The 21,878-nt window shown below is 50.1% G+C and overlaps 1 protein-coding gene across 6 annotated transcripts in view; it reads right to left on the bottom strand.

The window, feature by feature from the left end:
* Positions 1-2,157: 2,157 nt before the first annotated feature.
* LOC130117332 (stAR-related lipid transfer protein 13-like) overlaps positions 2,158-21,878 on the bottom strand; it is a 72,821-nt gene continuing 53,100 nt past the window's right edge. For 5 of the 6 annotated variants that reach the window (XM_056285546.1, XM_056285542.1, XM_056285541.1 and 2 more), the window contains 12 exons: positions 21,658-21,739; positions 18,435-18,498; positions 16,380-17,710; positions 13,922-14,092; positions 13,053-13,212; positions 12,229-12,427; positions 10,378-10,591; positions 9,310-9,424; positions 6,279-6,533; positions 5,866-6,083; positions 4,547-4,723; positions 2,159-4,385 (listed from right to left, as the gene is read on the bottom strand). In XM_056285546.1, coding sequence (XP_056141521.1) covers positions 4,268-4,385; positions 4,547-4,723; positions 5,866-6,083; positions 6,279-6,533; positions 9,310-9,424; positions 10,378-10,591; positions 12,229-12,427; positions 13,053-13,212; positions 13,922-14,092; positions 16,380-17,710; positions 18,435-18,498; positions 21,658-21,739 — 3,104 coding nt within the window. In that variant the 3' untranslated portion in view covers positions 2,159-4,267. Of the gene's footprint in view, positions 4,386-4,546; positions 4,724-5,865; positions 6,084-6,278; positions 6,534-9,309; positions 9,425-10,377; positions 10,592-12,228; positions 12,428-13,052; positions 13,213-13,921; positions 14,093-16,379; positions 17,711-18,434; positions 18,499-21,657; positions 21,740-21,878 lie in introns of all 6 variants that reach the window. The other variant, XM_056285547.1, reaches the window with a different exon arrangement.

Below are 21,878 nucleotides of genomic sequence, written 5' to 3'. Positions count from 1 at the left end.
GCCTACACTTTAATAGAAGTACGTTTAACAAGTGGATTCAATGTGAGTTCATAACCCCCCCACCACCTTTTCTCCCCAGTTGTATTTTTTGGCCAATTACCCCACTCTTCCGAGCCACACGGTCGCTGCTCCACCCCCTCTACCGATCCGGGTAGGGTTGCAGAGTACCACGTGCCTCCCCCGATACATGTTGGAGTCGCCAGCCGCTTCTTTTCACCTGACAGTGAGGAGTTTCGCCAGGGGGACGTAGCGCGTGGGAGGCTCACGCTATTCCCCCTCGAACAGGCGCCCCGGCTGACCAGAGGAGGCGCTAGTGCAGCGACCAGGACACATACCCACATCCGGCTTCCCACCCGCAGACAGGGGCCAATTGTGTCTGTAGGGACGCCTGACCAAGCCGGAGGTAACACGGGGATTCGAACCAGCGAGTCCAGTGTTGGCAGGCCACGGAATAGACCGCTACGCTACCCGGGCACATAAGGTCACAGGCTACGTCACAAAGACAGTACTCCAAATATTTGCACACCCTGTATGACATAACCCAATCTGTCAGGACCTGTGTGGTAGTGCGATACAGGTACTGTAGTAGGACCCATATAGGCCTCGTACAGATGATCAATGACAAGTGAAGTCTGTCTGACATTGGTCGTCTGATAAGCTCGCAGATTGGTTAAATAGTTTGTAAGTAATAGTAACGGCTGTCGTTTTGGTGTGGCCCCAAGGAAAGCTGACACACGAGTACGCGCGGTGAAGGTGAGGAGAGCTGCCCCTCTGTTGAAACATGGTCTCAGCGTCCTTTCCAGGAGTCATCTATCACAGCTAAGTAGGGAAATTTGATTGAGTATTGATCTGGACAGTGGGGTTCACTTAAGCACCATACATCAGGAAGGACACAGAGAGCAGTGGAAGTGCCATTCCAGAAAAAGCCCCCCCACCCCACCCCACCCCACCCCGTACATCTGTGTGTGATCCCCATTTTTCAAGTCATCTTAAAAGGTCTACAAAAGCCCAAGTGTGAGATGCCCACTCATTTCATAATCTGTTACGATTTAAAAAAGATGTGTAGTGAATCCCAAGTTTAACCCATTTGTTGAAAGTATTCATCATAGAGTGGTAGTACTATTAAATCCACTGCTGGTATTATACTACTAGACTGTCACGAATAGTCTACTTTCCAAACTCATTCATGGCCTTGTGATCATAACAATCACTACATTTACATAGTGCTTTTCTAGACACCCAAAGTGCTTCACATTTTCCCCCCTCTCTCCCTGCTTCTCATCTTAACATCCATGTTGCCATGAAGAAGTCATGGACGTGTGACTTTACTTTGTTAAAACAATCTCCTCTCCCATGAACAACTCTTCCGCAACGACAATGTTAATTTGACCAGAAAGGAAATTGACCAAACGTTCACTGTGATGAATTACCTATCTTAAACACGCTTGTTTCTGCAAGTGGATTTTCACTGAGTAGGAACCGATGAAAGTAAGAAAGTTGCCTTACAAAAACCCCCCCAAAACATTGCGGTTATGCGTTGGAAAATGGTCAGGGAGTAATGTAAAGTATAATTGACTTGTATTGAATAGTAGTCAACTCGCAAAGAATCAATGGTTCAACTCTGACCCCGGTCACGGTGGTCGACTCTTGAACAACCCAGAGTCTAAATCAATGTTTCTCAACCCAGTCCTCAAGGACCCCCTATCCTGCAGATTGTCATTGTAACCCTGCATAAGTAGCTCTGCTTGTACTTACTCGACCAATCATCTCACAGCACTTAATTATGCAAGGTGTGCAAACTCTGACATTCACTGCTGAATTACTACAAACAGGTACCTATTCAGGGTTGCAAAGAAAATCTGCAGGATAGGGGTTCCTTGAGGACTGGGTTGAGAAACACTGGGACTCTGAATTCTTCTGAATCGACTCTTATGGACTCCATTTCTTGGAATCCCTTTTCACTCACTTGGTTTGTATGGGTAGGCTACAATCAGTGGATTTAAACGTCATTCCTGTATCTATGGCTCCGACGCTGCCCCAGATAACATCAAGTGGCGGCGAGGAGTCGTCTCCACCGACTCCAGCCCGCTGGGAGTCGAGAGGCCGCTCCGGAAAAGGCAGCACCGCTCACCCTGGCAAACGGGGTAAAACGTGGAAAAACACTCGCGGGGGTTCTGGAAGCGTTAAAGTGGGGAAACAGCACCAGCTAGCGGTCATCGGTGCGCACGACATCTCGTTTGACACGGGAATGGAAGTGATCAACAAACAAGACACGGTTTCGTTCTTCTTTCTCTTTTTTTTATTCCCTTGTTTATAAACGACAGCTCCGGCCTCAGCCCGCTTTGTCAGAAATAACCGAGCATCCGTCACCCCGATGTCCACTTGCTCTGCTAGGTTTGAAGCCTTTAACGCCGCGCGCTCCCCTCACCCCGAGGCTCACGTCAAGACACATTCACACTCTTGTCAGTGTCTCTCGCTCACGCACACACGTGCTAGCTAGGCTGCCTCCCAGCCAGCAGAATCCAAACAGGGTCTCTGGTGGCACTGTGAAAATAGGGTATCGTAGCAACACCATAGCAACACGGTCTACAGCTGAAACAATTTGGGAACGCCACGGCAACGCCGTGGCAGGGCAAGCTTTACTTTGCTATTGCTTTGCTTAGCATGAGGTGTGGAGAAGGCTCCCATTTCAGCATGTCAGCATAATACTAGGTGGGCCCTGATAAGCTATGATGGTTCCTCTGCTGGTGCAGAAAGTGTCACGCAACTACAACTCGGGCTGTACAACCAAAGTAAAGACACACAGGCACATCTTCATGCATGTTTGCACACGTATACATGCATGCGGTACATGTGACGTTGTACGCAGCCGCACGCATGATCTGTGTGCATGCACACGTGTACACACACACACACACACACAGACATACAACACACTCGCACACACACCCGCAGACACACCCATACATGTATACACACATGCACGCACACACACACAATTTCAAACATGCTTCCCAGAAGCAGTGAAATGGTCAAATGTCTTAGACATTGTATAACATGAAAACAAGCAACATTGATACCATATACAGCCATATCATGACAATAATAACCTTAAAATAATAACAAAATAACAATAATTCAATAGATAAGATTATAAACACTGACAAAAGTGACAGAGTAATTTCACTCAACAGCAATATAACACATTGTATCCACAGTAGGGGTTAAAGCAGAATTATGGCCCCAGTGAGTGTCTCCTACTGTCTCCATGTCCTGGCTCTGTCGCAGTCATGTGCTTCTTATGCTGCACTAGTGCCCTCTTCACAATGTGGTGCTGGACTGGGCCCAGACTGTACTGGCCTTGAATGGCTCATGTTCACTGGGTGGACGGGCTGCGGTATTGGGCCTGTCCAACAGTTGCTATACTTTAATCCTAGAATTTCTGCGTGATAAAAGAAGTGCATTTTGTGGACGAGCAAGGCATTAAGAGCTTTGCGGAATGGGAAACTGGATTTTAAGTGAGGCAGGAGCGCTGATCTCAGACTGGCCTGCTGGACCGAAAATGCCGCGGATCATTCGACGGTAGAAAAGGTGGACGTTTGTTTGTATAAAGTGGGATGAAATGAAAGGGATGGAGAAGACAAGGGGCTCTGTGGCGACGGTTACAAGAGCTGTCAAATATCTGAAACTGTAGACACACACCGGACACACCACTGAGGAAACAGTGAGCACCTGAAAAACTGAAGGGACATCTAATGGTGGTGGGTACGAAGTATACCATGTAATTAAAATTGTGTAACAAAACCTAGCACTGTTGGTTGAGAAATCCAATTGATAGATTGTAATATCGCATGTAGTGATATTGGTGTGTAGTGTATCACAATCATCACATGTAATGTGTTTATCCTAATCTAACTGAAGGTAATGATATGCTGCTGGATGTTGTGTTTTTTCACGGCAATAAACACACACACATACACTTATACATACGTATATATGTATATATAAATAACATATATGCTTGTGTGTGTGTGTGTGTGTGATTGAGGAACAATGCCAGCACAGTGTGATGCACCACAGTTCAGCACAGTCTAATGAAGCAGAGTGACAAGCCTCCTATTTCTAAGTCTATATCCTAGGATTAAGTCCATTGATCAGGTCCTGTGATGCCCCCAAACCCCTTGGTTTGCCCCCCCTCCCCGTGGATCCTTGGATCCCAGGCCAAGCTGCCCTTGGACCGTTGAGCCCAGATTTATGCCTTTGAGGTTCAGGTCTTGGTCTCCGGGCTTGTCGGATCCAAATGGTGAAAAGAAGAGCGGATCCTCTGGGCTTCGTTTACGCACAAATGACCAAATGTTTTGTTGTACCACTCTGGAGACCGGCCCCTGCAACGACAACAACACTTCCATTGATATTAACTATCACACCCCATTCTTTCACCGCAGAAATGAATACACAATCTATGCGCATTCACGCTCAAATTTTACATTACATTTACTTCATGGAAACCACACACACACTCACACACACACACACACACACAGACCTGAGGTCCACTCTGCAGATATGTGTGAGTCTTGTCTTGCTGGTACCACTGGGCTCCAGTTGGTACTGTGACTCCAGAACCACCCCTCTCACCGCTCCCATACGTGGGCTGTCCTCATGCTCGACAGACACACACACCAGCGCACAGGAGCCCTTACACAGCTCTGTACGCCATGACCTGCAGAGGCGGAGGCAGAGGAAAAGAGAGGGGGAGGACAAAAGAGGTGGGTTCAACAAGTTATTTTATGTGGGAAGCATTGTTTGATAGCACTGCTTTGGTGGTGGGGTTTATACGGGCTGAGCACAAGTTGTTTGCGGCTCTGAGCGGCCATGATCAGGATTATATTCGAACATTTAAAATACTGCTGTTATAGTATGTTAACATTATAATTTTAACTTCCGGTGTGGGGAGATGGCGGCGCGAATTCACGTTTGCAGCGGCCTCATCCAGTACCGCCCATGCAGTGTCTTCATCCATGTCTGTGTTTAAGTTTTGTCTTGGCTGGGAGATGCTGGCACTGGATCGGCTTGGAGAGCTTGGTCTGCTGCGTCCTGTGGGCCCAGGGACCACATCCCTGCCCAGAGCCGCACCCGAAGAGGTAACACCGAGGGCGGTCTGACAGGGCGCAGAAGCAGGGCGGGCTAAGCTAACTGCTAGCCCATGCAGACCAGCAGTTCCGGTAACACCGAGGGTGGTCTGGCGGCGGCCTCGCCTGGCCTTGACTGTGTTTTTAGTGTCGTCGTGTGCAGTGCGGGGAGGTGTGTCGAAGGTGTCCGGCTGGGAGAGCTGGCGTCGGATCAGCTGAGGGAGCTTGGTCTGCTGCGTCCGGTGGGCCAAAGGAGCACGCCCCTGCTCGGGGCTGCGCATGAAGAGGAAATACCGAGGGCGGTCTGACGGGACATGGAAGCCGGGCAGGCTAAGCTAACTGCTAACCCATGCTCACTGGCAGTTCCGACAGTCATCCTGGCTGGCGTTCGTTCTCCTGGACAGTGATTTTTTTTTGTTTAATTTGCATAATTGTGTTAGTTTGGATACATGTGTTCTTGTAGTTTTTGGATGTGTTGTTTTTGTGTTGCACTGCTGTGGGCTGGGGGAAACAATGTTTCGTTTCATTTCATACACTTGCGCACATGAAATGAAATGACAAAGTGTTCCTGATCCCTGATTATGTCATCAGTAGTTTAGATGCAGTAATACTGTAGAGAATGCTTCCCTATAATCCTTTTGAGCATCAAACTATTGTCTGGAGTTTGCTGGCCATCTACCTCTGATAACAGATACCTCTAAGAACTACTGCACTTCAGTTCAATAATACTGACCTTAGTACCACATATTCAAGGTTCGGTTGCGGTGCCATGCTCTGGCTGGAGTATTGGTACACGTCCGTCTGTTTATCCAGCGCCTCCAGAACCGTCTCCTGTAGTACATCAGGATGCCACAGAGGGCGCTCTTTCAGCAGCCGCTGCAGCACCTCACTGGGAGGTGCCGGCACCTCCACACACACGCGCCACCGACGCAGAGGGTTACCATCTCCCACCTGACACACAAACAACACACAGTGTGTTAGATAGGGTGTGTGGGTTAGTGCAAAAATGTCTTCAATGCGTTTTTAGAGACTGAATTCATCCATTTGTTATGTGCAAGTGTGTGTGTCTGTGTGGGTGACAGAGAGAGAGAGAGCCGGGGAGAGATAAAGAAAGGGCACAACTGTGGTTGTCACATGCTTACATACTTTTTTAGACGCCAGCTCGGTATGGTCCACGGCGGAGCGGGACACCCAGCCTTTGCTCTTATCCTTGGCCTCTTTCAGCAGGTTCTGAAAAAGCCCCTCCAGGTGAGTGTGGTATGATCCCTCCTCCTCCTCGTCCTCCTCCTCCCCCATCTCCCCCTCCTCTTCGTGAGCCTTGCCCAGCTCGTCCAGCGGGGGCGCCAGCAGCTCAGCCTCCATGTACGAGTTTCGCGACTGGGTCACCATCTCCTCTGGGATCTGAAGGTACAGAGGGAGAATACCGAACCACGTCAGCAGTTGACCCGGTTACCGCGGTCTCCGAGGCTGCAAAGTGCTTTGGCAGATGGATTAAAGTGCAGCGTGTTCAGGCAGCCCCATTTACCTTTAAATATGAATGCAGGGTGGAAAAACACATCGGACAAAGTTTTGTTCTGAAATCAGATGTCCATTATTTGAAAAAAGGTCACACCTGCCCTTGCAAAAAATGACTGACGGGTGCAGCGCTAAAACAATTCATAATACTTCTTAACACAGCCTCATATAATAAGGATAATATATTCATATATGATATGTATGATTTACATGGTTTAAGACATGAAGCTGTTTTTGGAAACGGGATATAAAAAGTACAAAATAAACACAGGCCCAAAGCCTAAAAAGCGCCAGTCAAGCCATTATGCAAAGAAATAACTTCGAGTACAGTTGAAACCAACACAAACTGAAGCCACAGTTTAAGCAGAGGTCTTTCTGACATTTGTCTCAGTGCCAAGATGCCGCTGCCTTTTCATGACTATAAACATAACCACAACATGGCCAAAAGTTTGTGGACACCCGAACATCACACCCATATGTCTTCACGCATGCTCAATAATCCGGGTAAGCAAATCAAAGAAGGTTGACTCGGTTCATTGACAGATACGTTTCATCACTCCATCAACTATCAACTCGCCCTGAAAATGGATGGCGCTGGAGTGCCAGGCCCATAACCGGCCGTACAGGAACAACGGGAGCCTCGAGGGCTAGGCGGCGACAAGTAGGAGGGTCGCCACGGTGCGCGTGGAAGCCTGGGGCGCGGGCCCGGGTGGAGCCGCTGCCGGTGCAGGTCTTGGTGGTAGTAGCAAATAGTCAAACCAGAACTTTGAAGGCCGAAGTGGGGAAGGGCTCCATGTCGACAGCAGTTGAACATGGGTTCAACTCTAAGAGATGGGCGGACGCCATTCAGAAGGGAGGGCAGTCGATCGAAAGGGAGTTGGGTTCAGATCCCCGCATCTGGAGCGGTGGAGATAGGCGCTGCGAGGCGTCCAGTGCGGTAACGCAAGCGAGCCCGGAGAAGCTGGCGGGAGCCCCGGCCAGAGTTCTCTTTTCTTCGTGAGGAAAAGTATCTATCAATAAACGTTGTATCCAGATGAACTGATTCAACCTTCTATGATCACACCCACATGTGCTTGTTGAACATCTCATTCCAAAACCATGGGCATTAATATGGAGCTGGTCCCTCCTTTGCTGCTATAACAGCCTCCGGTCTTCTGGGAGGGCTTTCCAATAGAGTTTGGAAGATGGCTGTGGGGATTCACTCCCATTCGGCCACAAGAGCATTACTGAGGTCAGAACACGATGTTGGGGAGAAGGCCTGGCTCACAGTCAGCATCCCAGTTCATCCCAAAGGTGGTGGATGGGGTTGAGGTCAGGGCTCTGTGCAGGACAGTCCAAACTCAGCAAACCGTGTCTTTATGGACCTCGCTTTGAGCACGGGGGCACTGTCATGCCGAAACAGGAAAGGGCCTTCCCCAAACTGTGGCCACAAAGTTAGAAGCAAACAAATTCACATTGTTGTATGCTGTAGCATGATGATTTCTCTTCACTGGAACTAAGGGGCCCAGCCCAAACCATGAAAAACAGCCCCAGTTCATTATTCCTGCTCCAACAATAACATTGGCACTATGTATTTGGGCAGGTAGTGTTCCCCTGGCATCCACCAATCCCAAATTGGTCCGTCAGACTGCCAGACAGTGAAGCGCTATTAATCACTCCAGAGAACGAGTTTCAACTGCTCCAGAGTCCAATGGCAGTGTGCTTTTACACCACTCCAGCCAATGCCTGGCATAGTACATGGTGATCTTAGGTTTATATGTAGTTACTCGGCAATTGAAACCCATTTCATGAAGCTCCTGACCACCAGTTCTTGTGCTGACGTTGCGTCCAGAGGCAGTTTGGGACTCGGTAGTGAGTGTTGCAGACAAAGAAAGACGATTTTTACGCACTACGTTTCAGCACTCGGTAGTCCTGTTCTGTAGTCTTGTGTGTCCTACCACTTCACGGCTGAGCTGTTGCTCCGAGACATTTCCACTGCACAATAACAGACTTACAGTTGACCGGGGCAGATCTAGCAGGACAGAAATTTGACCGACTGACTTTGTTTGCTAAGGTGGCATCATCCTATAACAGAGACATGTTGGAAGTCACTGAGCTCTTCAGTAGGACTCATTCAACTGCCAGTGTTTGTCTATGGTTATAGTGTTTGTTTATATCACCTCAAGCTGATGTGTGGTGAGCGTTCTAGCACAAAATGGCTGCTGTGCATCACCCAGGTGGGTGCTACACATTGGTGGTGGTTGAAGTGAGTTAAACCCTTCAAAGTGAAGTGCTTTGGGTGTCCAGAAAAGCACCATATAAATGTGTATTCTCAAATAATCATAATAACAATTATTATTATGATTATTATTATTATGGAGATTGAATGGCTGTATCCTTGATTTTATGCATCTACCAGCAATGGATGTGGCTGAAATAGCCAAATCCACTAATTAGATGGGTTGTCCACATACTTTTGGCAATATATCGTGTTCATATATTACACAACAGGACACTGTTATATAACCTCACACGAACAGGAACAACTTTTGGATTCGTGGAAACATAAAATCTGGGTGAAAATCAGTTTAAAAATCTGGGTATTTTTCGGTGAAAATGGGTAAAAACCGAAAACACTGAGCCTTGTATAGATGTAAATAGATATATTTTTTGTATTTGTGACCTGAAAGAGGTATTGGCACTCAGCGATCATATGTGCCAGGCCCTGGGTGGCAGCCAGGTTCTCGTTGAGGTCCTTCTGATCGGGACGGCCCGTGGTGTACTTCCTCTGAATGGACCTACAGCGACACAGAATAAATAAAAACAGAGAGAAGATTACATGGAGGGGAAATTCAATGAGAGGACAAGACAAAAAAATGCTTTTGGGATGGTTAGGGAGCTAGCCACTCCAAAACATTACGAAAGTTAAATCATTACAAGTCACTACACTTAACTGCAGCCAACATGAAAATAACAACTTACTGGAGGTTATAATTCTGAAGATTCACAAACAAACGATTGTCCCATTTCATATTTCTATCCCTGGCCTATTCCAGACAATAGGTGATCAATGAATGTTGAAATCCCGTGCTCTTTATTTTTTCCCAAACTTTTTTTTCACCTGGGACACACACACACACACACACACACACACACACACACACACACACACACACACACACACACACACACACACACACACACCAAATTCTCAGTCAGGGACACTGTGTTGATATAGCGAACTTTTTGTGGGGGGGATGTTTCCCCCTTTTTCTCCCCAGTTGTACTCGTCCAATTAACCCCCCCATCCTAGCCGTCGCAGTCACTCCTCCACCCCCTCTGCTGATCCGGGGAGGGCTGCAGACTACCACATGCCTCCTCCAATACATGTGGAGTCGCCAGCCGTTTCTTTTCACCTGACAGAGAGGAGTTTCACCAGGGGGACGTAGCGCGTGGGAGGATCACGCTGTTCCCCCCAGCCCCCCCTCCCAAACACGTGCCCCAACCAACCAGAGGAGGCGCTAGTGCAGCGACCAGGACACATACCCACCTCCAGCTTCCCACCCACAGACATGGCCAATTGTGTCTGTAGGGACGCCCGACCAAGCTGGAGGTAACAAGGGGACTCAAACCACCGATCCCCGTGTTGGTAGGCAACGGAATAGACCGCTATGCTACCCGGACGCCATCTTGTTCCTGTCTGTGCCTGCTTGTGTTCATGTATGCAAGGGCTTCCGCGGGTCTACCGCACCTGGGTGAGAGCATCTCGTTCTTCAAAATGTTGAGGTGGAACAGGGAGGGACCCAGACACACGGCCAGGTTCATAGGAGTCATCTGGTTCTCCTCCACCAAGGACGTGACGTCACGCAGGAAGTAGAGCAACGTCTGCAGCACCTCCCTGTTCTCGTCCGACATCAGCAGAATGGCTGCCCTCACGGCCTGCAGCCTCTGGTCCTTTGGAACGTCTGAAGGTGCAGGAGACGGGGAGTGAGAACAAACGACTGGCTGACGCTGAGAATCTTGATATTATAATTACGTTACTTACTGCAGTACTTTACACAAGGACTCCGCGGCTGTTTTCAAAAGTGCAGATCATTTGTTTGCTTTGTTCCAAATTAGGGGCTAATTTGTTGCCGTTACCCATGAATTCAGTTTTGTTTCACATGGCCACATTTCTAAGTGAGCCACAATTTGTAAAAACACAAAAAAAAAACATGTACGAGCGTTATTCCCTCACCGGCCAGAATTTTCATGGTGGGAATCTGATTAACCTCCAGAATAAACAAAAGCAGTCTGTTTGAACTAGCTAGCAGCAATCGCTCTGTTTCGACAGGCTGAAGGTGTGACACGGAGCATCAGCGTCAGGTTGTGATCGCGGTTCAAGGCTTTTGCCGCGGCCCTCTGGTTCACAACACCCGAGTTTTGCGTGCGAGCCGTTTCAGTGTGAATCACGGCAGCGTGTCGAACAACGCCGTCGTGCAGCTGCATTTGAGCAGACGGGAGTCGCGCTCCGCAGAAGGAACGCTCTAATGAACGCCTACGGTGACACACCCTACCATTTCACGGCGAGCTGATCCCATAATGTATAGCGATTTCACGATTTGGGTCAGACTGCATTCTTTGCTGCAAGGGAACTGCTCAGGAGTTGGGCTGGAAATAGCCGGGCCCACTCTCGCACCTGAGTGCGACTGCTATCTCAACACATCTGCAAACAGACCGCCACTTTTTTGTTGTTGTTATTGTGCGAGTTACAAAGAAATGTGGTCCCTGCAGTGGGCGGCTGCAGTGCCCGGGGACCAGCTCCGGTTCTTCTTTCCACTGCCTTGCTCAGGGGCACGGGCAGGAGTATCAACCCTAATGCATGTCTTTTTGACGGTGGGAGGAAACCGGAGCACCTGGAGGAAACCCACGCAGACACGGGGGAGAACATGCAAACTCCACACAGAAAGGACCTGGGTCAGCCTGGGGTTCGAACCCAGGACCGTCTTGCTGTGAGGCAACAGCGCTAACCACCGGGCCACCGTGCCGGCCCGTATTAAAACAGAGGGGGAACGTACCAGAGTTTGAAATAAATGTGCTGAATGACCTGGGTGTGAAAATACCCTTTTATTAAGATTTTTGCGACCTATATATGCGTTTGTTAATATTTTCGGGGGCACCAACACAAAAAGAGTACATTTCAGTTTTGAAACAAAGAGCTTTGTGTGACCGAACAACAATTCAGATCGTGTTTTTGCTTAACAACTGGGCCAATCAAGTACCCAGAGTGCTCTCCGGCCCTTGGTTTGTCAATTTACTAATGCTTTCTTGGACATACGACAACTTCTCAGCAGAGGTGTAAACCCTCACCCAGAAAGTGTGTATTTGCTCCACCCATGTGGTATTACAGCTGATTTTACTAACTAGCTCCCCCCACCTGGCTGAAGGGTGGTGTTGAAGACAATCAGCTGGCTTACTACTTGGGTGGAGCAAATACGCGTTTCAGACTTCCACTTTCTGGACCTGGTTGTCAGGCCTCTGCCTCTCAGCATTTGTGCTTGCTTGTGCTTCGGTTCACTCCAGGACGACACCACCCTAATCCTATAAGTCACAGGCAACCTACACTGGTATATGTGCAGGAAGGTCTCCCCCAGCTTGCTGGTGAGCAGAGGCTCTGGCAAGTCTCTGAAGAACTGCTTGACCATGTCGGCCACGTCGTACGCAGACTGGTCCTCGTAACTCACAGAGTCGGGGGACTGCTCACACTGCTGCCTGAGGGCCTGGATACGAGACTTCACGCCCGACTTACGAAAGAGCCCCACCTGGGAGAAGAACAAGAGAGAAAGATAGAGAGGGACATGGGGAATGAGAAGGATGGAATCAGAAAGACAGGAAGCGGCATTGATTAAATCTATGTCAACTGGCGTCTGGGTGGCGTGGCGGTCTATTCCGTTGCCTACCAACACGGGGATCGTCAGTTCGAATCCCCGTGTTACCTCCGGCTTGGTCGGGTGTCCCTACAGACACAATTGGCCATGTCTGCGGGTGGGAAGCCGGATGCGGTTATGTGTCCTGGTTGCTGCACTAGCGCCTCCTCTGGTCAGTCGAGGCACCTGTTCAGGGGGGAGGGGGAACTGGGGGGAATAGCGTGATCACCCCCTGGTGAAAATCCTCACTGTCAGGTGAAAAGAAGCGGCTGGCGACTCCACATGCATCGGGGGAGGCATGTGGTAGTCTGCAGCCCTCCCCGGATCAGCGGAGTGGGTGGAGCAGTGACCGGGACAGCTCGGAAGAGTGGGGTAATTGGACGGGTACATTTGGGGAGGAAAAGCCAAAAAAAAGAAAAATCTATGTGAACTAGGCATTATGAACTGACAAGTTTAACTATGTTCCCAATCCTCTCTTAGTGAAACTTCATTATACAGAGGTCATTTTCCCATGGCTCACCTGGTCCAGACAGTGTGTTCGCAGGTGGCTGAGGGCCTGCTGCAGACAAAGGGGGAGAGGAAAACCACATCGCTGGACATGGACGATGAGAGGAATGCCAAAAACACTCTTCTCTCTGTAGTCTGGCACCTTCATGCGCTTCATAAACTTGGGCACAGACCTGGCAGCAAGCGAGGGACACGATTCAGCTTTTGTGTGCGTACGTATGCATGCATCACTGTTCCCGCTTCAACATTTGCTCTCACAGGACTTACCGTTCAACAAGTGGAGATTAGAGGGAGAGAATGGTCGAATAAAAAAAAGTGACATGGAGACAGAGACTCACAAACAGAATAACACAAACGGATGCAGAAAGAGCTAAACAGACTTAAGAGGCTTGAAAGATGGAGGTTGTGCGCAACAGCAATACATGCAACATGGCCACAAAACTGGGCCTGTGCATTGCATTTTACTGTGTGTGTGTTGTGTGTGTATATATATATATATATATATATATATATATATATGTATGCAAGTACAGTGAAAAGAAGGAACAAAGAATTCAGAAATAGAAAGTAGGAGGGGGGGTCACAGGGACTTCACATAATTTACTGGCCAATGTCACACCCCTTGCCTAAGTGATAAATATTACCTAAGTAATAAAGGTATGTGCGAAATAGGTACTCAAAACCCCATGTGTTGTAGACATTCATTTGGAGAATGGACTCAAGACGGTGAGTCTCTATCGTATTCTGAAGCTGTCATCAGTTACTCATGAAGATTAGCTCAATTTGTGATTTTAACTACACAATTGCAATCAAACTGTATTAATTTCTAATTACACAGTTGTAAACAATTAATAATTGAATATACTCTACTTGTGTACTTACCATGTCCAGCCATGTTTGTTCGACATGGAATATTTTTCCATGATGGCGGTGAGGCGGAGTAGAGAGAACTTCTGCAGAAGACTGAGCTGGCCTGCCGATTGGCTACTAATCTGCAGCGAGGATGCTGGCTGGCTCAGGGAGTCAGACATCCTGAAGCTCGGCCACCGTAGCCTTGGATTGGGCGAAAAAATAACGGGGTTATGAGGATGTTTGAAAACAGAAGTAGAGACAGAAGCAGACAGAACTATTCAATTGAACGTCAAAGGAATGATTGGGGATTTTTTTGAAGACCCCACCTTGCCATCTAGATTTCAACGCCACAGCGGTTGCTCAGGGTGAATTTTCAGTGGTCATTTTAAAACTTAACAGTCTTTTTTTTTTTTACAGACAGTTAGGGTCCTTTTCCTACCATGTCACTTTCTGCAACACAGCCTACCAGCAATTACCAGCAGGAGTTGCTCTGCCACAACACAGCGAAGCAACCGCGAAGAGGGAATTTAGCAATAAAAATGACTGTATATTTTTCGCTGCCAGATCTACCGTTTGGGCAATCCGGGCACGTGACAGGAGAAAACAAAAAATGTATTTACTTTTATGCCGGGCTCCACAGAAATATGAAACAAAGCTTGACCCATTCTCTTATCTTGATAATTATACAGTCAGAATGAAATGAAAGTTGTTTCCAAGATCGATTGGTTTATTGGTGAGATGGCTGGGCAGGTGGTGACTGGTGAGCAAGCGGCAATGGACTGTATAGACTGGCTAATGGTCAAGGTGGGTGGGTATAGAGAGCAGGTGGCTTACACTGCACAGATTCAAGATCAGTTTTTCTTAAGCCAAGTCTAGGTTAAAAACAGTGGAATTAACCCCCCCCCCCAATTTCTCCCCAATTGTACCTGGCTAATTACCCCCACTCTTCCAAGCCGTCCCATCACCGCACCAACCCCTCTGCCAATCCGGGGAGGGCTGATGTGGAGCCGCCAGCCACTTTTTTTTTCTCCATCTGACACTGACGACTTTCACCAAGGGGACGTAGCGCGTGGGAGGATCACGCCATTCCCCCCAGTTCCCCCTTCCCCTCCCAACAGGCGCCCCGACCGACCAGAGGAGGCGCTAGTGCCCGACCAAGCCAGAGGTAACACGGGGATTCGAACCGCCACTCCCCGTGTTGGTAGGCGACGGAATAGAGCGCTATGCTACCCGGGCGCCTGACAGTGGAATTGATGTTTACCGGACCCACTATCAGTTGTATCAGTGAGAAGTGTGCTGGAAAAATTTGCCAACTAGCAGAATACGGACGGCGTTACCCAGAAGCCCAGTGGGGCTGCCAAAAGAAAGAAAAGAAAGGAAATGGGAGTGAAAGAAGCGGCCGCAATAATAAAATAAAGCCCCATTAATAAGTAGCCTTCTCAAAGAAGCTAAACAAAGTGAAGGCGGCATTGCGGCAGAGGCTGTCAAGCTAGCTAGCTAGCAGTAGCTCTATCCTGGAGGCGTCTACCGTCGGTTTCAGCACTACACGGCTGGATTCTGAGGAGTTGATCACAGAGTTTGCAAAGAAAAAGTCAAGAGAGAACAACTTCTAAAGGTAAGAACCATTTGATTACCCTATCTGTGCGTTGAACCGTGTCATGTCGTCATTGTGTGTTGCTGTATATTTTGTGGATGAGTTTATTTGATATGCCGTCATCAGTGTGGTGTGATGCTGCTATATTGTGTCGGGAGTCACTTAGCGAGCCTTATTTTGAACCGGCATTCAGCTGTGCTTTGTGATTAATTTAGGATGACATTATTGTAAGCCTATTTCTAGTCAGTCACATTATTATGTATCAGTAATAACTGCTGTGCTGTCTGCTTGGGTTTTCAGTGAACACAACTATTGCCATAGTCTAGAGTCACACACTGCCTTGGGATGATTTAATCCATTGTTTCCTTGTCTTGTGATTTGTGGTTGAAATGGAAGCGCTTGGTCTATTGAACTGTATAGGCGTACCCGCTCAGCTGGACTGGTTATTCAGCCTTGAACCAATAGGTGTGTGATTCTGGTCTGGTGGAATTGACATGCCAGCTTGACTGGAAGCTCAATATAATTAAGGTGGGGGCTTAGTGGCTGCTGTGGATTGCGTGGGGTGAGCGTGGTGTGTGTGTGTGGGAAGCGGGGATAGGGGGCTATGTGCTTCAGTGCCTAGCGGACCCCTGGGGGTACTAATCCAGCCTTGATATTTTTACAATAACCACTCGAATTCACTACGATGGACTGCTGTAGCATCATATTAGCTTTGGCTAAATGGAGTTTTTTTGCACTGAGCGGTAGAGAGCAAGCTGGAGCTGTGTGGCCAGTATGGAGAAAAGAATGGATCCCTATGAAAATGAAACTATGTACAACAAGAGCGGTGAGAGTGAAATAGAGATTGACTTCAAAAGCTCCGAACTGTTCCTTTAAAGCCCAACAGATCCTTACCGTGGTCTGGTCAGAGACGCCCCCACTCCAGAGTCCCTCCTCTCCCGACTGGTCCCTGTGGAGTCAGTGTCATTCAGGGAGACACCGTCTCTCTCCCCCTCGCTGGGGGTGGTCCGCCCCTCCCCCTCCTCCTCCCCCTCCCGCTCTCCTGCCTCGCCCTCGGGCAACACGCTGCGACTCCAGTGGTCCACGATCTGCTGCAGACCACTGACGTGCTGGATGATGTCGTCCAGGTGGGGGAAGAGGTTGTCCTCCCTCTCCAAGTCCAGCAGGTCCCCCGTGCTGGCGTACAGATGAGATCCCGGCACGTTGTCATAAATGCTCACCCTGCTGCCCCGCGGAGCTCCAGGGCAGGGGGGTATAGCGAGAGGTTTATTTGACCAGGGCTCACCCAGGCCCGGATTGACAGCGGAGGCTTGGACTCGTGTCTGCGGGTTATTATTTCTATCGTTTGGGGAAGGAGCTAGACTCTCTATGGACAGAGCTTTTGGGAAAGTGCCTGGTTTGTGGTCTTTAGGGATGTGAACCAGGAGATTTTCATAAGAGTGAAACTGATTTTTGCCAAACGGGCTCTGTCCTTCAGTTCTCTTGCCCTGAGAAGGCAGCTCCATGTCTTCCAGATATATGCTTCCTCTCTTGCTGGCAGGCCGGGGCTTCCTGCACACGGCCTCCTTCAAACTGGGGGTTACACTTTCAACGCTGGGGCTCACGCTTACCATGGGTTGGTCTTCACAGTTGTCATCGTTGGAGACGGGGGAAGTACCGCCACCTGATTGGTGAACGTGTTTAGGGCTGGTTTCTAATTGGCTGATCGGGGTACACTGGAGCATCTGCAGAGCCTGAGGTTCCTCCCCCTGCAGCACCGGTCCACTGATGACCAGCGGTGGCCTGCGACTTAAGCCTTTCCGTCTCGTCGACGGCCCCCAAGTGCGCATCATATCCATACGCCGCAGGAACTCCTTGGCTCGACTGCGCCCTCCTTGCCCATGGCGGCTGCTCTTGGTCGGCAGGGAGTTGTAATGTTGGAGGTCCCTGGGCGGTTGGTAGGAGGCGGAGAGGGAAGCCATCGAAACGGAGTCGGGCAAGGCGGAGGCCGAATCTTCGCTGTGGAGCGAGGAGATCTCCGTGATCTCCTGTTCGCTCAGGTCCGTCAGAACGCTCTCACTGCTCACCGTGCTGTGTAAGCCCTCCCGCTTGCCAGTGGGACTGTTCTCACTGGGGCTGTCCAACAGGAAGTGGATGTCTTGCAAACGGGACCAGCGTCGACTACTCCACTCAAACGTCCATCTTTTGCTGATGGCCAGTGGGTCATCCTCATCGGAGTCATCCGCCTTGGGAAGGAGGGGAAAGACATTAGCAAAGGTGTCCCACGGTGTTTTCTGTCAAAATGCCCCCACCTCTGTAACAGCCACACATGGATGTGAGGCGCCATATTTATTTATTTATTTTATTCCCCCCCCCCTTTTTCTCCCCAATTGTACTTGGCCAATTACCGTCCCGGTCGCTGCTCCACCCCCTCTGCTGATCCAGCAGGGCTCCAGACTACCACATGCCTCCTCCGACACACGTGGAGTCGCCAGCCGCTTCTTTTCACCTGACAGTGAGGAGTTTCGCCAGGGGGACGTAGCGCGTGGGAGGATCACGCTATTCCCCTCAGTTTCCCCTCCCCCCCCCCAAAACAGGCACCCCGACCGACCAGAGGAGGCACTAGTGCAGCGACCACCCGCAGACACGGCCAATTGTGTCTGTAGGGACGCCTGACCGAGCCGGAGGTCGCCATATTTCTTTATTGTCACTAGATGGCATTAAATACAGGCGTCCCTTTGAGCACTGTGGCATCAGATTTCCAGATATTGGACATGGTCAACACAAAAGATCTTTCATTTAGCAAAATTAACACGCTCTAAAATTAAAAAATTAAAAACTATATGCACGAGTCGATATAACTGTTCATTTGTAAAGCGCTGAACAAAGATATTGAAAAACAAAACGCCGTCCGCGGCGACGACCGTTTCCCCCCCCCCCCCCCCCCGCGGACGAAGAAGACTCGCTTACCTTCTTCTTGGGGTGGTTGACATCAAGTTTCATTGAGGCGCACTTGTTAAGGGTGTTGAGACGTCTGCAACACACGTACACACACACGCAGGCAAACACGCACACACAGATGCACAGGGTCGAGTCAGTGAAACACGGCTGAGACGCGGCGGCTGGATGCATTCTGGCTGTCGCTCGGCATTTCTTGCCCTCTGCGACGCGACGCTCCGCTTGCTTTCGCTTATCTCCCCCCTGCTGACGTGACCATAATCTCCCACTTCTCCCTAGTCGCTACCACTCCACTCCCCCACACGCCTCTTCCTGTCTATCTCTTGCTCTCTCTCTCTCCTTTTGATCTTCCCGTCTAACTGACTGTATCCTTCCTTCTCTACCCGGTCTATCCCTCCCCTCTCCCTTTCCCCGGTGCTTCCACTTTCCCCTCCCTACCTTCCTCCCGTCACCCCTCCTCCCGCTCCCTGTTCCTCTGGTATCGTGGAGGAGAGGTTCTCCGCTGCGGTAAGCGCTAACTAATTTACCCCCCCCCCCCCGCTCCTCCCCCGTCTGTCTCCCCTCCTTCACCTATTCTCACACCCCCCCACAGCCTCTTATTAAAAAAAAAGTCTTCCTTTAGTCCCATCCCCCTCACCCCCTCCTGCCCCACCCTGGGGTTACTCAGGGGGCGAGCGTCGTGGTTGTGGCGAGGAGGGTGGCGTCTTGTGTTCTGGTCTCTCGACGCGATCATTAAAACGTGTTTTTGGGGGGGCTTACACGTCTGTGACCGCCGCCTCTGTGCCTGGGAGGGTTTGGAAATCCCGTTTAATCTCTCGACTTTCTCCTCACAGCGGCCCGGGGTCAGGAGGGAGCGCTTGTTTACCCCTCGTTAATTAGCAGAAAACGACGGCGGCGTACGGCGGCAAGCTCTCGTGTCCGGTGTCTGTTGTGCCCTTGTCAGAGGTGAACGCTGTAACCCTGCAGGCGGCTGTGGGCGTCTGCCACCTTGCATTCAAACTGCAGGGCCATGTTGGTGGTGTTGGTGGTGATGGTGGTGGTGGGGGGGGGGGGTGAGCCAGCGCCGCGGTGTAAATTTAGACTTGAATACAGGCTTCCTACGCATGTATTCTTGCAAGCATGAACACGTGCACGGGTAAACATGGCAAAATTAGAATACCCCCTTCCATGTGAGCAGGGAGGCAACGGGGGGCGAGAGAGGGTGAGGCTATTCTGAATGGGTTTTATTGCCCCCAGACAGGTCATAACGGTGTCTGTAAGTGCACATTCTCCCGCAGCATGGCCAGGAATAAGTAACGCCATTATCGCCGCACCCGACACACGGGAGGGGGGGGGGGTACGGGAGAAAAATAAGAGAGATAAAGTGCATGTTGTGCCAAAGGACAATGAAGCAGGACGGTTTCACCGGGCTGTGGAAGAGAGACTGGGGACGAGAGGCGGGTAGAAACAGGGGGATTAAAGTAGAAAGCGTAGAGAGGCTTGAAGCACGCAGAGGCGTCTGACAGTCAGCTTTGGCGTGGTCAACATCTACCCAGGTGCCCTCCAGATCCCCTTCCCCCTCGAACAGCGAATGAACATTTTAGCTAAAAGAAAAAAAAAAAAATAAATTGGCAGGCAAGACTTTATCAAGGAAAGAGACCGAGTGAGAGGTCACGGAAGAGGGCTGCGGGACTTGTGACAAACGTGGCCATCTGCTACTCTTACACCTCACTGGGGTGTCCGGGTAGCGTGGCGGTCTATTCCGTTGCCTACCAACACAGGGATCGCCGGTTCGAATCCCCGTGTTACCTCCGGCTCGGTCGGGCGCCCCTCCAGACACAATCGGTCGTGTCTGCGGGTGGGAAGCCGGACGTGGGTATGTGTCCCGGTTGCTGCACTAGCGCCTCCTCTGGTCGGTCGGGGCGCCTGTTCGGTGGGGAGGTTGGAACTGGGGGGGGGGGAATAGCGTGACCCCCCCCACGCGCTACGTCCCCCTGGCGAAACTCCTCACTGTCAGGTGAAAAGAAGTGGCTGGCGACTCCACATGTATCAGAGGAGGAATGTGGTAGTCTGCAGCCCTCCCACAGAGCGGGTGGAGCAGCGACCGGGACAGCTCGGAAGAGCGGGGTAATTGGCCGGATACAATTAGGGAGAAAAAAGGAGGAGGGGGGGGGGATATGCCGACTGACCTGTTACCCTTCCCTCAGTTTTACGTGTTGGGCTCGTGTGTGAACGTGAGCCGGACTCGATAATCTGTACAAGTTCATCGGGGATTTGCCGAATTCCGACCTATTAACCTTTACGGAAGCATTACCAAACTATAGTGCGCTATCAGATTTCCACATTAACACACTTTTTCCAGGAGCGAGTGCACCGGTCACCAGGAGTGGATCCGCAACTTGTATACATGGCAGATGAAGTGTTTGAATCAGTAAAAGTAAGAGCATATCTAAAAATGTCTCTTCCTTCAGCTAGCAGTGTGGAACAGCGAGATGGAAAACCAGGAACGCCAAAACAATAAATGAATAAATAAACTGATTGATAAATAAAAGAATTTCATGATATAAAGACATTCTGCGTGAGCAGGGAATGAGACAGGAGACGCTGGCATGCCCAGTGGGGAAAAAATGCTGGAAATCTTGCCTCTATGTGTTGTTAAACATGGAAAACCACCGCCGGGGCCGGAAAAATCATTCCGACGATGTTACAGAGCGTATGTCTGAAAGCGTCTCGTGTTGACATCCTCAAGCCCTCAACACCTCCCCAACACCACTCCCCATCACAACCCTCTGCCAGCCACCACCCCCCCAGCCATCCCCACCCCCCCACCACCAGCTCATCCCCTCTGCCCCCTAAGGGTCCATGGTCTTTGAGTGAGAGATCAGAGAGCGAGAGTGTGTGTGTTTGTGTGTGTGTTTGAGGGGTTGGGGGGGGGGGGTTTGCTAGATCAAAGCGTGGGTCTCACAGAGGGAGAGCGGGGGTCCGGCAGTTCATTAAGGGGCTGGGTCAGACGACTGGTGATTAGTGGTTAGCAGCGGGCCGCGGGGACCGATCACAACGCACCATGAGAGAGACGGAGGAATGTAAAGGGTAAATAAATAACACCAATGGCAGCTCTGCAGCGGAAAGATTTTGAAGATGGCGTCAAAACGCACGCGTTTAAACGGGCGAAGAGGTGCCACAACAGCGAGGGAGGGATGGCGAATCAGAGCGAGTGTTTTCATTTGCTCCTGTGTGTGTGTAGATACACACTCACCGACATAGAGGCTCAACCAGGTCCCTTTCCAGAAAGTCGTGGTCCCTTTTCACTGAAGAAATGTCAATTGGAAACTGGGAATCTGTGTAATAGAGAGAGAGAGAGGGGGGGGGGCTATAACATGTTAGTTAATGACTGACAGAGGTCAGCGGGGACAGGTTTAAAAAACAATGAAGTCCGTGATGTTTGGCGGACCTGCTGCCGCTGACCGCCGACACCAC

Source organism: Lampris incognitus, chromosome 8, assembly GCF_029633865.1.
Source record: "Lampris incognitus isolate fLamInc1 chromosome 8, fLamInc1.hap2, whole genome shotgun sequence".
Taxonomy (NCBI): Eukaryota; Metazoa; Chordata; class Actinopteri; order Lampriformes; family Lampridae; genus Lampris; species Lampris incognitus.
The sequence above is the reverse complement of the archived record's forward strand: the minus strand, read 5'-3'. Positions and strand labels throughout refer to the sequence as shown.